The sequence below is a fragment of the Rhinoderma darwinii genome, chromosome 1 (assembly GCF_050947455.1).
Source record: "Rhinoderma darwinii isolate aRhiDar2 chromosome 1, aRhiDar2.hap1, whole genome shotgun sequence".
NCBI classification, from domain to species: domain Eukaryota; kingdom Metazoa; phylum Chordata; class Amphibia; order Anura; family Rhinodermatidae; genus Rhinoderma; species Rhinoderma darwinii.
Genome location: NC_134687.1, coordinates 173,536,000 through 173,551,449, shown reverse-complemented (window position 1 = coordinate 173,551,449; position 15,450 = coordinate 173,536,000). Strand labels below are relative to the sequence as shown.

Here is a 15,450-nt window from a genome sequence, read left to right as displayed (position 1 = left end):
AAAACGGGCAGGCTTCTGCTAGGCCATGCCTCTGGCATGACCTAGCAGGCATACACTACAGGCAGACCTGGGGGCCTTTATTAGGGCCCCGGCTGCTATCGGAGACACAGACACTCGGCGATCTTATTGCCAGGTGTCGGTGGAAGAGAGGGAGCTCCCTCCCTCTCTCCAAAACCACTCAGATGCGGTGCTCGCTATTGAGCGCTGCATCTGAGGGGTTAAACGGGTGAGATCGATACGGTTACCGATCTCACCCGTCAGAGCAGGGATGTCCTCAGCTACCTCTGGCAGCTGAGAGCAGGGAGATTTAACTACTCCCTGCTCGGTTTATTTATTCCGATGCAGCGCCGTAAAAAGGCTATTGCATCGGAACAAAGCCCGTTAGTGGGCGCCGTAAAAACACTATGGGGCGGCCACTAACGGGTTAAGGACAAATTCCAAGAGATAGACATATTGCTCTTTCCCCATTCCTCCTTTCGTTCTTGAATATAGTAAACTTTAGGGGAGTACCAATCTAGCTAGGTTATTAGATTATGGCTACACACACACATTCTACCTGTGATTATATGCTAGTGTAGTCACAGACTAGAGAAAATGACACACATAACCACCCAAAATAAGTCTTTGTTTCTTTACTTACAGAGATAGTCAATTTTCTGTTTGGTTGCAACGACCACTACAATTTGTCGTACAATTAGTTTTAGGGCTATGGGAAAATTCCTCTAGCCTTAATATATCATGAAGAATATGCCAATTATAGAAAAGTCATTAATCTGAGTAACGATGGCCGGTCATGTGCGGTCACCTATCCATGAAAACCAAGTACGCAACCCTTCCTTCACAACAAGAGTCACCAACTGATGGACCCCTGCCAAAATGACTAATGACGTGTCTGTAATAGGAAACCCACTTTAAATTACCGTGATTGACGAAATAAAGAATGTCCATGGACACTTCTACAATGCATATGGTCCGTTAAGTGGACTTAAGGAAGTGTTAAGCCCCTCTGGCTGTAGCTGGCCACTTTACATAACAAGATATGCCAACATCTTAAAAAGATTATTATTACAGCACCAGTGTCCTCTTCAGGACTGAGCAAACGTATTCACTTCCAAAAGACTCGTAATTACAACTGGGAGGTATTTGTCTTGATTTTTATTTAACCTATTAAAGAAGGATTTTCATTTCAAGTGTTTCAGAGAAGTGCAAATTGCTTTCTAAAGTGAGTTTTGGCTAGTGTTAAATGAGAAGATCCTCTTCTTGTTCTGGCACTGTCAAAAGCAGCGTGATTTACTTGCAAATTCTGCTCCTGCTTGGATGATGCAAGCAATTCTCGCATCTGGCCATTAATTGTTTAATCAAACCTGACAAGAGTTCTTCATTCGACCTGCTCTTGGTATGAGAAACTAGTAGAGTTATAAGACAAGAAACATTCTCTAAGAAACAGCCACATCAGCAGGCATGAATTTGGCCTTGTAGGTTTTAATCTTCCACCTTGATTGAACTCATATTACTCCAAAGTCTTCCCATTCCACAAAGACTCAGCGTATTCATTTTCCTCAACAATCTACCTCTCAGTTTCAATGACATATCTGCTTCTGATCGGTCTACAGTCTTTTAACCCATTTATGTCTGCCTAGGGTGTGCTATACATGGCATCAAATCAGTGTCTGCTGGCATTTAATATCTGTGATCAGCAAACACGACAAACCGAAGAATAATGCAATACAAATGTCAAGAATGCTTGTAGACGAGAACAAAAAAATGTGACGTAAAGCAATAAAATAGAACACAAAAAAAAAATAGAAAGACTGGGACTTACGTGTGAACATTGTGAGGAACCACGGAATAGCGTAGAGCTGAAAGACAATGAAGATGCAATCAATGTGGGAACAATCTGTTCTTGAAAGAAACAAAACCCTTCGGCAGTGAGTAATGTCATTGTCGCAAATACGATACATAGAACCCACAAATGGAGGGATCACTTTTAAGTAAAAACTAATAAAACTTAATGTGAACTTATTTAAAGAAAAAGTTTCAAGTGTGTCTACAAGTCTATAAGTGTGTATGGACACTATATAACTCCCCCCTGAAATAAAATCACCAGGGGACGTCACTTTGCTTTTCCAGACTCCTGAATAGCAATTCTCCCTAGTTATGCATATGCATCTCCCACTCCCAGGCAGATTTACGCTCTAGTAGGCAGGGAATCTGGGTGACAGTTAAAGCTGCCAGTAGGAGTTGTAATGGTACCCATGAGGATTGTAACCAAGCTTTCCCGGATACAGAAGTAACTAAGAGTTGATGGCATAGGAAGACTCCATAATTATAATGCTTTGAGTCTTTAAATCTAAGGAGAACCTGTAAGCTCCTTGATGTTGTCCTATCTTGGAGCAGCATAAAGTAGGAAAAGTTCTACGAAGTCGAAGTAAAAAAAATAAAAAAAAATAAAAAAAGACTCTGCTGTTAAAATAAAAATATTCTGTAAAGTCCAGCACACGAACCGCGTTACTGACCAAGCTTACAGAGAAGGTACTGTTGGGCGACCACGATCGGTCTGGCCTTACCTTTCACCCCATGATAAACCGATTTCTCCCTATCCCTGTATATTGGGAAAAACCTGTCATCATAGGGGGGAGGGTGGGGAAAGACAGAGGAACGCCTCCAGCTTATACAGGTCAGCATTAAAGAGCGGATATTCATATCTGATGGTTATAGCCCTTTAAACAGAACGACGTGCCCTTACTGCCAGCACCCCCGCCAATGCTGAGAATAAAGGAGTGTTTCCCTGCACAGTGATATCCCATTTCCCTGCACAGTGCAGCGTACTGCAGCACAGCTCCATTCAAGTAAATTGGTCCGTGCTGCAGTCCCCTTCATAGCGGTGCTTCTGGCCACTTGCTGAAAAAAACCTTAAAAGGGACACAGCGCTGGAAAAGTGCAGTGGCCCATTCATTCTCAGGATCGGTGGGGTCCCGCCAGATCCAAGCTATTTGCCACCACTTTTGTGATGAGAATAACCATTTGAGGGATTAACAGAAATGACCGTAAGTTTCTGGAAATCATACAGTGGCATTTGTTATCTTGGTAAGGGGGAAGGGATATAGAAGTTTACTGAAAGATTAAAAAAAAGGAACAGAGTTTATGAACCAACCAGCCTACAATGTAGAGGAAACATAGTTCAATAGTCCGTGTAGTGGAAGTGAGTCAAGTGCATTGTGGCTCTACCACAAACACACTAAGTGAATGATCGCAGGTCACACACTCTGCTGATCATCATCAAGGGATCACAGCTTACAAGAGTTTTGGAGAATACTTGTGGGTTGATGGATAATGGAAGCCTTGAACCATATACTGCCACTTAAGTTTGAAAACAAAAAGCCAATTCACATGTACATGAAAAAAAATATCATCGAATGACATAAAAGAATACATGGGCAGCAGATATGGAGGCTAAGAGTTTCTTTTGATCTTTTTTTACTAAATAGAGAACTGTTGTACAAGATCAGCTTGTCTGTGAGACTCTTTCTATTAGAGAATAGGTCAAGGGTCTGCAAGTTAAAAATCTGAGCACGGTTATGAGTGAGTGGATCTTAGACATATTGCTATTATGTAAAACTATTTCTAGGAAGTATTAAATATTGAGGACCTGGAGTAACATGGTTATCTACCATATTCTTCAGGAAACTGTGACTTCACAATTCAATTAAATGTCATGCCCAGATCGGCCCTTAATGTGTAGTGACATGTCAGAAGTTTGTGACATGTCAGAAGTTTGGATTGGTGGGGTCCGAGCACGGAAACCCCCACCAATAACTAAAACGAAGCAGCTGAATCACTCGTGTGAGCGCTCAGCTGCTTCGTGTCTGTTCGGCTTTATCCGGAAATCAATGTATCGGAGGACGGACTCAATAGAAAGTCTATGAGCCCGTACTCCGATACAGCGGCTTTCCGGAAAAAGCTGAACAGAATCTTAAGTGGCTGATCGCTCACACGAGCACTTCTGCCGCTTTGTTTTAGGGATTGGTCGGGGTGCCAGTGCTCGGACCCCCACCAATCCAAACTTCTGACATGTCACTATGACATGTCGGAAGTTTGTTAAACGTTTAGTTACACTTTAAAAAAATTATATTAGGGAAATGCAATATTAACAATTCTGTAATATACTGTTACTTTCTAGATCACTATACAACTGTGAGCGGCTCCAAGGATGAACGTTCCCAGGAATCCGCAAGATTCAGACTCACAAACATATATTATTTAACTGTATGTAATATGTTACATTGTTCTGCCAGCAAAGTTATGTTTTCAGCACAGCGGGAAATACTGTACAAAATAAAAAAAGAATGACACAGAAGACACATGGTCTATTAATACAGAAGTTACTCTAATGAGAGTGTTTTTTGCGTGTTTTTTTTGGGTTGTTCATATAAAACTTACTCCTGGACCTGCGGTACAACAATACGCAGGCTTAAAAATGTGCAGACCTATGAGAACTATACGTAGAAATCTTTGATGGTGCCACAAGCATCTTCAAGTCTCTCTTTATGGTTGCAACCTTGCCATATGCGAACAACGTTAAGTTAAACTGGACAATTATTTTGTACCCCCCCCCAACCTTCTCTGTTGCAGGATCTCTAGCAACAGACTAGTATTCCACCTAAAACAACCAAGGTTTGTTAATTGTGGAATTTTTCTGAAAAACATTTAAAGTGGTTGTCTGGTTTAGGCCCTGTTTACACCGAGTTTTTTTGCAGGCGGAAAAATATGCCTCAAAAGCAGATTTTGACCTGCCTGCATTTTCTGCAATGTTTTAGTGTTTCGGCCACGGCCATTGAGCGTCGCGGGCAAATAACACCACGAAAACCGCTTTCTCTGCCTCCCATTGATGTCAATGGGAGGTCAGAGACGGAAACGCCTGAAGAAGGAGCATGATGCTTCTTTTTCCCACGGAAAACAAATGCTTGCAGGAAAAAAAAAAACATGCCTCCACCTCCTATTGAAATCAATGGGAGGCGTTTTCTGAAATTTTTTGGCATGGTTTCCGCCGCTGTTTTCTCGTCAAAAACAGCGGCAAAGAACGGTGTGTGAACAGGGCCCTAGAAAACCTATTTTCAAATAGCCCATTAGAAAATTCTAAAGACTGAAAGTAGGTCCCCATCTATGCGTCAAGTAAGGCTGGGTTCACACGACCTATTTTCAGGAATAAACGAGGCGTATTATGCCTCGATTTACGCCTGAAAATACGGCTCCAATACGTCTGCAAACATCTGCCCATTCATTTGAATGGGTTTGCCGACGTACTGTGCCGACGACCTGTAATTTACGCGTCGTCGTTTGACAGCTGTCAAACGACGACGCGTAAAATGACTGCCTCGTCAAAGAAGTGCAGGGCACTTCTTTGGACGTTTTTGGAGCCGTTTTCTATAGACTCCAATGAAAACAGCTCCAAAAACGGACGTAAAAAACGCAGCGAAAAACACGAGTTGCTCAAAAAACTTCTGAAAATCCGTATTTTCAGACGTAATTGCAGTTAGGGTATGTTCACACGGCAGCGTCCGTTACGGCTGAAATTACCGTAATTTCAGCCGTAATGGCATGTTGAGGCGCTTTTCGCTGCGTCCATTACGGACGTAAACGGCTCCATTTACGTCTGAAGAAGTGACAGGTACTTCTTTGACGCGGGCGCCTCTTTTACGCCCCGCCTTTTGACAGCGGGGCGTAAAAAAAATGACCATCGGAACAGAACATCATAAGAATGGGCAGATGTTTGCCGACGCTATTGAGCCGCATTTTCGGACGTAATTCGGGGCTAAAACGCCCGAATTAGATCCGTAAATAGTGTGTGTGAACCCAGCCTAAAGAAGCCTCACTCACTCTGGATGAGCCAGCATGTCCATGTATTACATGGACTACCTATTAATTTGAATAGGAACTGTGAAATGTTTAATTTACCATGAGGTGGCGCTGCAGGGAGTCGAACACATGCTGAGTGTTCAACTTCTATCCCATATACACGCATGAGCTGAGTGTGCTTGTGTATGGGGTAGTCGGGAAGAATAGCTGTCGGTCGAACGCTATCTGAAATGTACGGCCAGCTTTGCACTGTGGCATTCATTAACAATGCGGGTTCCACTTCACAATGGCAGAACGATCTCTTCCGTGCTGCTCTAGAGACTAGCGAGACTATTTAAAAAGTGCAAATCCCTAAGTGATGGACCCCATCACAAGAGTACTCCAGAGCCAAGTTCATAAAGGGTCAGCTTGTTCTCCACATCAGATCAGTCCCATGTTGGGAACCTGAGGAGACATTTAGTGGTCTTCATTTTGCTCCTCAATACGGCTATTTGTCATTTTAATATTCTTAAGTTTTAGGATATTTAAAAGATTGTATAACGTAATATTGCATGTGTAACTATTTCAAGTTTTTAGTGTCATGCTAGTACTCTGTGCTGATTGTAAACTTAAAATTGGCGGAACCTGCAGATTTCATCCATCCCCCGACTCTCTTTAGGGGAAACCAGCATAAAACAGATTGGATTTTTATTTGTTTGATCTTCTGTTTCCCCCTTAGGGAAGACGTACTAAAAGGTGTCTGGGAGCCAAACGTCTCCCTCCCCCTATGAGCAGGTGCCAGTGAACAAAGCTATGCGTATGGACATCTTTACATTAAACGGTCTCTCTATGTGTACTAGAAAATGAAGAAAAAATGTAACAAAAAAAAATAAATAAAAATTAGATGGTGGAACGCCGTCAATTCCGCCTCAAATATGGCTGTAACACAAAACATATGACCGACTTTTGATATCAATTGATATATATTTCTACTTGATATAAGTGAGACTGTTGAAAAATTGGCTCAAAATTAAAATAATAATTGTCTACTTATTTGAAATACTATATACTGTAAAACTCTGAAATAGTTTTAAAAGAAATGTTTTACTACAGAATACCTGCTATAACATTAAAAAATATATATAGTGGTGGGAATTGATTAAAAACGTGACTGTGGAATGGGTCTCTTTAAAAAGATTTCCTTTTTTATTTTCTATAATAAAACAGAAATGTTTTAACTGTCCCACAGTGCCCCCTAGTAGCAGAGAAAGGTAAATGATTATTTGAGAAATATTTTATCTTTTCCTTACGTCCCTATGGCATGCACAATCCTGAAAGACATCACAAAATAAAATACATTAGGATACAATCAATAAAAATTCAGGGTCAAAATTTGAAAGGGGGTACTATATTTTGTTATAGAAATTGTTGGTAAAATGGTGTAGTGCCCTAATGTTTTATTATAGCATCTGGTATAAAAGCACTGAGGTCTGGAGAATGGGGGATGGGCACTGTTCACTTATGTCTCATCCATGGAATTGGGATACAGGAATATTCATCTGTCTCATATATATTTCTCTCATATCTATCTATCTTGCTCTGTTTTAGATCAATCTAATATCTCTCTCATATCTATCTAAAATCTGTCCTATAAGTCCATCTATATGTGGCTCTCAAATCTGTCTATCTAATATATTAATCCGTCAATCTACCTATATGTCTAGTTATCTCATCTAAAATCGCTCTCATATACATCCATCTATATTTTGGTTTGGTTTCTATGCCTGTCTATTTCTATCTATCTAGATAGAAATCTGTCTAGTTATCTCATATACGTATCCATCTTTTTTATATCTATCAAAAAATCTTGCTTTCATATCTATCTCTCAGTCTATTTGCCTATCTCATCACTCACTACCTATCTATTCGATTTATTAGCCTTTCAAATCGACCTAATCGTTTTGTCTGGCAACCTACCCTTCTGTCTACTTTATCCATCTCATATCTATTTCTCTCTCATATCTATTTCTCTCTCATATCTATCTATCTATCTATCTATCTCCTGTTTATCCATCTATTTATCTCTATCTATCTTTCCCACTATCCATCTATCTCATATCTAGCTATATATCCCACTATCTATCTAATATCTATATATTCATCTCATATCTATCTCTCATATCTATCTATCGCTCATATCTATCCATCTCATATCTCTCGCTCATCTCTATATCTCTCTCATCTCATATCTATCTCTCATATCTATCTATCTTTCCCACTATCCATCTATCTCATATCTAGCTATATATCCCACTATCTATCTAATATCTATATATTCATCTCATATCTATCTATCTCTCATATCTATCTATCGCTCATATCTATCCATCTCATATCTCTCGCTCATCTCTATCTCTCTCTCATCTCATATCTATCTCTCATATCTATCTATCGCTCATATCTATCCATCTCATATCTCTCGCTCATCTCTATCTCTCTCTCATTTCATATCTATCTCTCATATCTATCTATCTTTCCCACTATCCATCTATCTCATATCTAGCTATATATCCCACTATCTATCTAATATCTATATATTCATCTCATATCTATCTATCGCTCATATCTATCCATCTCATATCTCTCTCTCATCTCATATCTATCTCTCATATCTATCTATCGCTCATATCTATCCATCTCATATCTCTCGCTCATCTCTATCTCTCTCTATCTATCTATCTATCTATCTATCTATCTATCTCATATCTATCTCTCATATCTAATCTATTAATATATTGCCCTAATATCCTCTATCATTAGTCTTTCAATCTACCTAAGCTTTCAGAATATCAATCTACTGGTCTGTCTAGTTAGACTTCTACAATAGATAGATAGAATGTCAATCTACCTAATCTATCTATCCATCCATGCATCTATCCATCATAAAATTATTACAGTCTTTCAAATAGGTGAAGAAACTGATGAGAATTCTCCTCCTCATCAGCTGGGCAGTGTTACAGCTCAGCAATGGTCTCAGCTGGCGTTGGACACACTTTCGTATGCTCTTTCTGTATCTGTGCTCGCTGACCTATAACAGGGTGTAAATTGGATGCATCTAAAAGCTCGGCAGCTGGAATGAAAAGCATGCAGCCCATACGTTACATCAAACCAGGTTTTGATGCTTTTTTTTCCTACCACAGTAAGCTTAATCTATTCTGTTACAAGAAACATGTTACGGATGTTCGTTACAGATCCTATTGATGGAAAGAAGCAGCAGACAATGGCTGGAAATAATAATAGAGATTGTCTTCAATGTAGAATAGAAACCTTAAACCTGCACATTTTAACAAGAAGGTAAAAAAAGGGAACGGATAAATAGAAGATCAGTTTTAACTTTTTTTATACTATGCATACCATTTCCACATAGAGGATCTACGCAAGTCAATCCCCATACCAGTGTTTTTAAAGTCTTTGTGCCACTAGTTTAAGGCGGCGGCGGCGGCGATACGCGTGGTGTATCAGATGGACGTTTCCAACACAAGGATGCATTTATCTTCATTTACACGGGCTGCCATTTTTTGATCTGCTTGCAATATATCTGATGCTGCATTGATATATGCCATATTTCCGGCAGCCAAAACGTAATCATCTGCGTTGCCCATCGTTGTCTTTATTTACTAGGATGGTTAGTAGTGTCATATATCACATCTTCTACATATAGTAGAGCACAAAGTCACCATTGTGGTTTTCCCCCCATAAAAAGGAAAACTACATTCCTGCACTTGAGTGTGCCCCCCTCAGTTTATGGGACCCATAGTAGCCAACGCTCCAATGGTTGTAGTCATGCGCATATTAGAAGTGTCCTTGTTGTCTACCAACAATTCCAAACGTATTTTAGGAAATGAAAGCTGAAATCTGATTGGTTGTTATGGGTAATGGGGCACCTTTTTCTGACACAGTTCTGATACATGAAGGCAGGGACTGCCTTGCGTGGGACTTTCAGTTGCCCCTCCCCCTCCTGCCCCAAAGTGGTGTACTAGCAGAGTGATCAAATAACCATACCACAGAACGCCTAATTATAAATCCTATACAGTATGGCGCCCAAATACTGTAACAGTGCCATACGCTGGCCGAGTAATACTTTACAACAATGTTTTACAGTGCCGCCACCACCACCACACAGTATACTGCAAAAATAATATACTGCACATTGCCTACGTAGCAGTGGCACATAATGCCTAAGTAAATACCACCATACAGTGCTTAAATAATACCAACATACAGTGACCAAATACCAGCGCTCTATATAAAGTAATCGAATAACAGTTCTATACAATGTCTAAAGAATATTGCTATACAATTCATATTAAAATTTGTGGTGATCACAAGCCTCCGGTGCCAGGTCATCAGTGGTGGGAGCCGATACATTCTGTACCCCTAAAGCTGGCCCTGCATGAAGGCCCTTTATGTACAAAATGTATATGCTTAGGGCTGTGCCCCTTAGTTCCAATGAAGCAACGAAGAATAATATAGCACTAAGTGACATTCAAGAGAATTTTGTTTCCAATATTGTGGTCACCGTTTACAAAAGTTTGCTTTCTGTTTCAGCATGACAGTGTCTCCGCGTCAAGACCACCTCACTGAACACCTTTGGAATGGCTACCGCTAACACGCCAGCTTAAAATGCAGCAAAAGAGCGTCAACTCCAGATTAGTGGCCGTGGTTTAGAATAAGATGTTCAACAAATACGCGCAGGTGCGATTTTCAGGTGTCCACATATTGTATCTATATAAATAAGAAGGTATAACACACTGATAATTAAAAAGCATTAAAAAAGAAAATGTCACATAAAAAAAAAAAGAAATTCACTAAATTAATTAAAATCTTCTCAGTGTCACAATTCAGCATCGCTTCACTGCAGTTTACAGCCTGTGCGATAGAACATGAATAAGAACATATCCCCATGGGATAAATGGCTGTTATTCTCAGCAGTGGCTTGAAGCAAGTGTACATCCAGATCCTGAGGGTATACGTGATGTGGTACATTCTTAGTCAAACACATCATGGCACATTTTGTGCTGCTCGGCCATTTTTTATGCTGTCTACTGTGCATCTTGAGAATCCATAATAATACTTTTTTTTATTACTTGGTATTATTTTTCTCTTAATCTTTGTCAGATTAACCTTCCCGGGGTATTTATATCCCATCATATTCCTGTTATCACAATTAAGAAGATAGGGAAGAGCAGTAGATAGAGAACCCATACATATCAGATAGCTTAATCCATAATTTTATTGGTCGCTAGTCTGTCTAGGAGTGCCCCAGAACAGTCTTGCCAACTAACGACTTTTTTTTTTTTATACCGACCAATTTAATGGGAATTAAAACTGTATGTGTTTAACCCGCCTGCCTTTTGGGTATGCATGCTAATAGACAAGCTATTTGGAGGTAACATCTCTTATCATCTGATATCTAGGACTACTTTAAAGAGGCTCTGTCACCAGATTTTGCAACCCCTATCTCCTATTGCCGCAGATCGGCGCTGCAATGTAGATAAGAGTAACTTTTTTTTTTTTTTTTAAAACGAGCATTTTTGGCCAAGTTATGACCATTTTTATATTTATGCAAATGAGGTTTTCTAAAGTACAACTGGGCGTGTTTAAAGTAAAAGTACAACTGGGCGTGTATTGTGTGTGTACATCGGGCGTTTTTACTTGTTTTACTAGCTGGGCGTTGTGAACAGAAGTGTATGATACTGACGAATCGGCATCATCCACTTCTCTTCACAACGCCCAGCTTCTGGCAGTGCACAGACACACAGCGTGTTCTCGAGAGATCACGCTGTGATGTCACTCACTTCCTGCCCCAGGTCCTGCATCGTGTCGAACGGGCGAGGACACATCGGCACCAGAGGCTACAGTTGATTCTGCAGCAGCATCAGTGTTTGCAGGTAAGTAGCTACATCGACTTACCTGCAAACGCCGATGCTGCTGCAGAATCAAATGTAGCCTCTGGTGCCGATATGTCCTCGCTCGTCTGACACGATGCAGGACCTGGGGCAGGAAGTGACGTCACAGCGTGATCTCTCGAGAACACGCTGTGTGTCTGTGCACTGCCAGAAGCTGGGTGGTAACGAAGAGAAGTGGATGATGCTTATTCGTCAGCATCATACACTTCTATTCACAACGCCCAGCTAGTAAAAGAAGTAAAAACGCCCAGATGTACGCACACAATACACGCCCACTTGTACTTTAACTTTAAACATGCCCAGTTGTACTTTAGAAAGCCTCATTTGCATAAATATAAAAATGGTCATAACTTGGCCAAAAATGCTTGTTTGAAAAAAAAAAAACGTTACTGTTATCTACATTGCAGCGCCGATCTGCTGCAATAGGAGATAGGGGTTGCAAAATCTGGTGACAGAGGCTCTTTAAGATCTTTTGGTGTTCTGGTATATTAAAAGGTCTATGATTTAGGGAAGGGAAGAGAAGGAAAGAGTGTGGTCTTATAATATGGCCCCTCTCTCATTACTTCATATTAAAAGGCCTTTACATTGCTAAACTAATCCTGTGTAGCTTGTGCAAGCTGATTTTTTTTTAAATTGTCACTTGTATATTGAGGCCACACATGCAACACACAGAGTGACATAAAAGAATGGCAACCAAGGAACATTGGTTTCACATTCACTTTTATTAATGTGCAACTAAAGGTGGTAAAATTTGCCAAAAATTCAAGATTGTCGAATTACGCAGTTCGTGTAATGAGAAATCTCTGAAAACCAAATCTTAAAAATAAAAATGTTATATAGCGAATATTCCAAAATAGAGCAGGAGGTGGAAACAGTGTAGAAGTGCTGAGTACACGTAGAAAAATTACACAAGCCTGGAGTCTTACTTAGTCATAGAATGTATATTCTTAAGGGTTGTTGACCTTGAAATGCGTAAGTGTCTCAGTTTTGGGGTTACATATTAATATGAAGAAATAAATATATTTTTTTATGGAATTATGCCTAGCTGGACCTTCACGTAATGTCAAGCTGCTTTTATTTATTAATTTAAGAAATTTTTCCACCTTTAATGTGATCCATAATCTGTATCATTCCATTGAAAAACAAACTGAAATCATTTAGAGGGGAAAAATGAAAAATAACAAAACTACAATAATGTGGTTGCATAAGTGTGAACACCCTCTTATAATTGCGTAGTGGTTGTGTTCATAATCACATTTAAACTCATGCTCAGCCTTATTCACACGAACGTGTAATACGTCAGTATGCCGGTCGTTAAAACAACGGCCGTCACACGGACCTATGTCATTCAATGGGGCTGTTCACACTGTCATTGTTTCAATGTACAGTGTCAAGGGTCCATGAGAAAATAGGACATGTCCTATCTTTTTGCACTTCACGCATCCCTCCATAGACTCTAGTCTATCCGTAATGCGTGACAACGCATCCCGCAGGGAAAAGCACGGATGCAACTCAGACATAAAAATGTCCGTTTTTCACGTCCCAGGTGCGCAACGCTCATGTGAATCTAGCCTTAAATAGTAGTCAGTACACAGCTGCCATTATTTAAAGTAATTCTGAGTAACCCCATATAAAGTTCAGATGTTCTATAAGGATTTTCCTGACAATTTCTTTGTTGCATGTGACAGCAAAAGCCATGGTTCATAAAGAGCTTACAACACATCAAAGGGATGTGATTGTTGAAAGGCATCAGTCAGGAGAAGTGTACTAAAGAATTTCCAAGGCATTAGATATACCATGGAACACAGTGAAGACTGTCATCAAGAAGAGGATTACATTTGGCACAACAGTGACATTACCAAGAACAGGACGTCCCTCAAAACTTGATGAAAAGACAAGACGAAAATTGGTCCGGGAGGCAACAAGAGGCCTACAGAAACATTAAAGCAGCTGCAGGACTTTCTGGCAGGTACTGGTTGTGTAGTGCATGTGACAACAATCTCCTGTATTCTTCATATGTCTGGGCTGTGGGGTAGGGTGGCAAGACGGAAGCCTTTTCTAACAAAGAAAAAAGAGAAGACGTCACCTGTGAGTCACTTGATTTATAGAGAATCTGTCACCTCTACTGACATGCCTGTTCTAGGCAATCCTTGTATTCTAGAAAGTCTTTGTGTAGTCCAGGACTAATAGACAAATAGGTGTTACCATTCCCATTGTCAGGAGGATGTGTCCCTACACAGTGTTATATTGTCAGCGATGGTTGGAGACTGTCAGTATTTATGGACACAGGCCTTTGACAAAAGGGAATCGTAACACCGTAACAGGTGTTGTTGACCATAGACACGGTGTGGCAGGGCGGCGGTGGAGAGGGGGGGCCCAAGGTTGGGAAACACCCAGGTCTACTCAATCTGCCACTGCATGCACGGCAAGGATCGCAAAAGAGATAAGAGTTGGTAGAGAGTTAATCCAGCATTTCTACTTGTCGTTTATGAATTTTGCATGCATGTCTAGGTGTATTTTGGGAAAACCAACAATTTAGACATGACCTCAAAATTCCAAAAAATCCTATGGCAGATCCTCTTTACTAATTATGCTACATGTACACCAAATGTTCTATTTTCCAAATGGATTAGTTCAACAACCAGAAATGGAGAGGGGAAGATAAGCGCTTTCAATGATTAAAATCACCTGATAATGCACAAGGACGTTTTCTTGTAAATTATGCTTGTGATGATATTAACCTTTCATTTTCTATAAAAAGGATGATGTTCACCACTCTAAAAATGGGTAAAAGTTATTATCACTATATCACGAAGTGGGAAAGAGATCTTCAGATTACACTAACTCGAGAGCAAAGGGAAAAGATCATGCTCCTCACGCATAAGGCGTCTATTAGTAATGCCTATCAGGAAACTAGTTTTAAAATACTATCCCGATGGTACAGAGTTCCACATGTATTACATAAAATGTTCCCGGAGGTTTCTTCCTTATGTTGGAGATGCGGCAGAGAAGAGGGAACACTTTTGCATATATTCTGGAGTTGTGAGAATCTCCGCACTTACTGGGCAGAGGTACAAGAGATCATTTTGGTGATCACAGGAATCTCGTTGGGAGATGACCCGGCTTGGATTTTGCTGCATCACCACGATATTCCTGTGGGGCGTTACAGGAAGATGCTAGTGAGACATTTGTTGAATGCAGCTAAGGCATGTATCCCGGTGGGTTGGAGGTCCTCTGAGCCTCCAGTGATTAGACAATGGCTGGAGCGCATCCACGAAATTCGGAGAACGGAGGAGTTGCTCCACTCTACACCTGAACGAGCAACGCAATTTCAGAAAACTTGGTACTACTGGTTCGACTTCTGCAAGTCGGACAGATATAAGAGGGCTGTGGGTGAACAGATTGGTGGAGATTCAGGGAGCTTTTGAGTTCTCTCTGGTCTGTGATGTGCTGTGGGGGAGGGAGTGGGGGGAGAACATCTTCCCCTCTCCCTCTTAAGACTTCCCTATACCCTTCCCCCCCCCCCGCCCTCTCCTCACCTCCCCCCCACCTAGTTTTTTCGCTTTTGCTTTTTTACTCTGTCTACCTTTCGTTTAATTTCCCATTTGGATCTATTGTTACTGAGAATTACTACTGATGTGGGTAT

At 40.5% G+C, this 15,450-nt stretch overlaps 1 protein-coding gene across 1 annotated transcript in view; it reads right to left on the bottom strand.

The window, feature by feature from the left end:
- TBCK (TBC1 domain containing kinase) overlaps positions 1 to 15,450 on the bottom strand; it is a 297,578-nt gene that overhangs the window by 175,945 nt on the left and 106,183 nt on the right. The window contains exon 21 of the mRNA XM_075860593.1: positions 1,823 to 1,859. Coding sequence (XP_075716708.1) covers positions 1,823 to 1,859 — 37 coding nt within the window. The remainder of the gene's footprint in view (positions 1 to 1,822; positions 1,860 to 15,450) is intronic.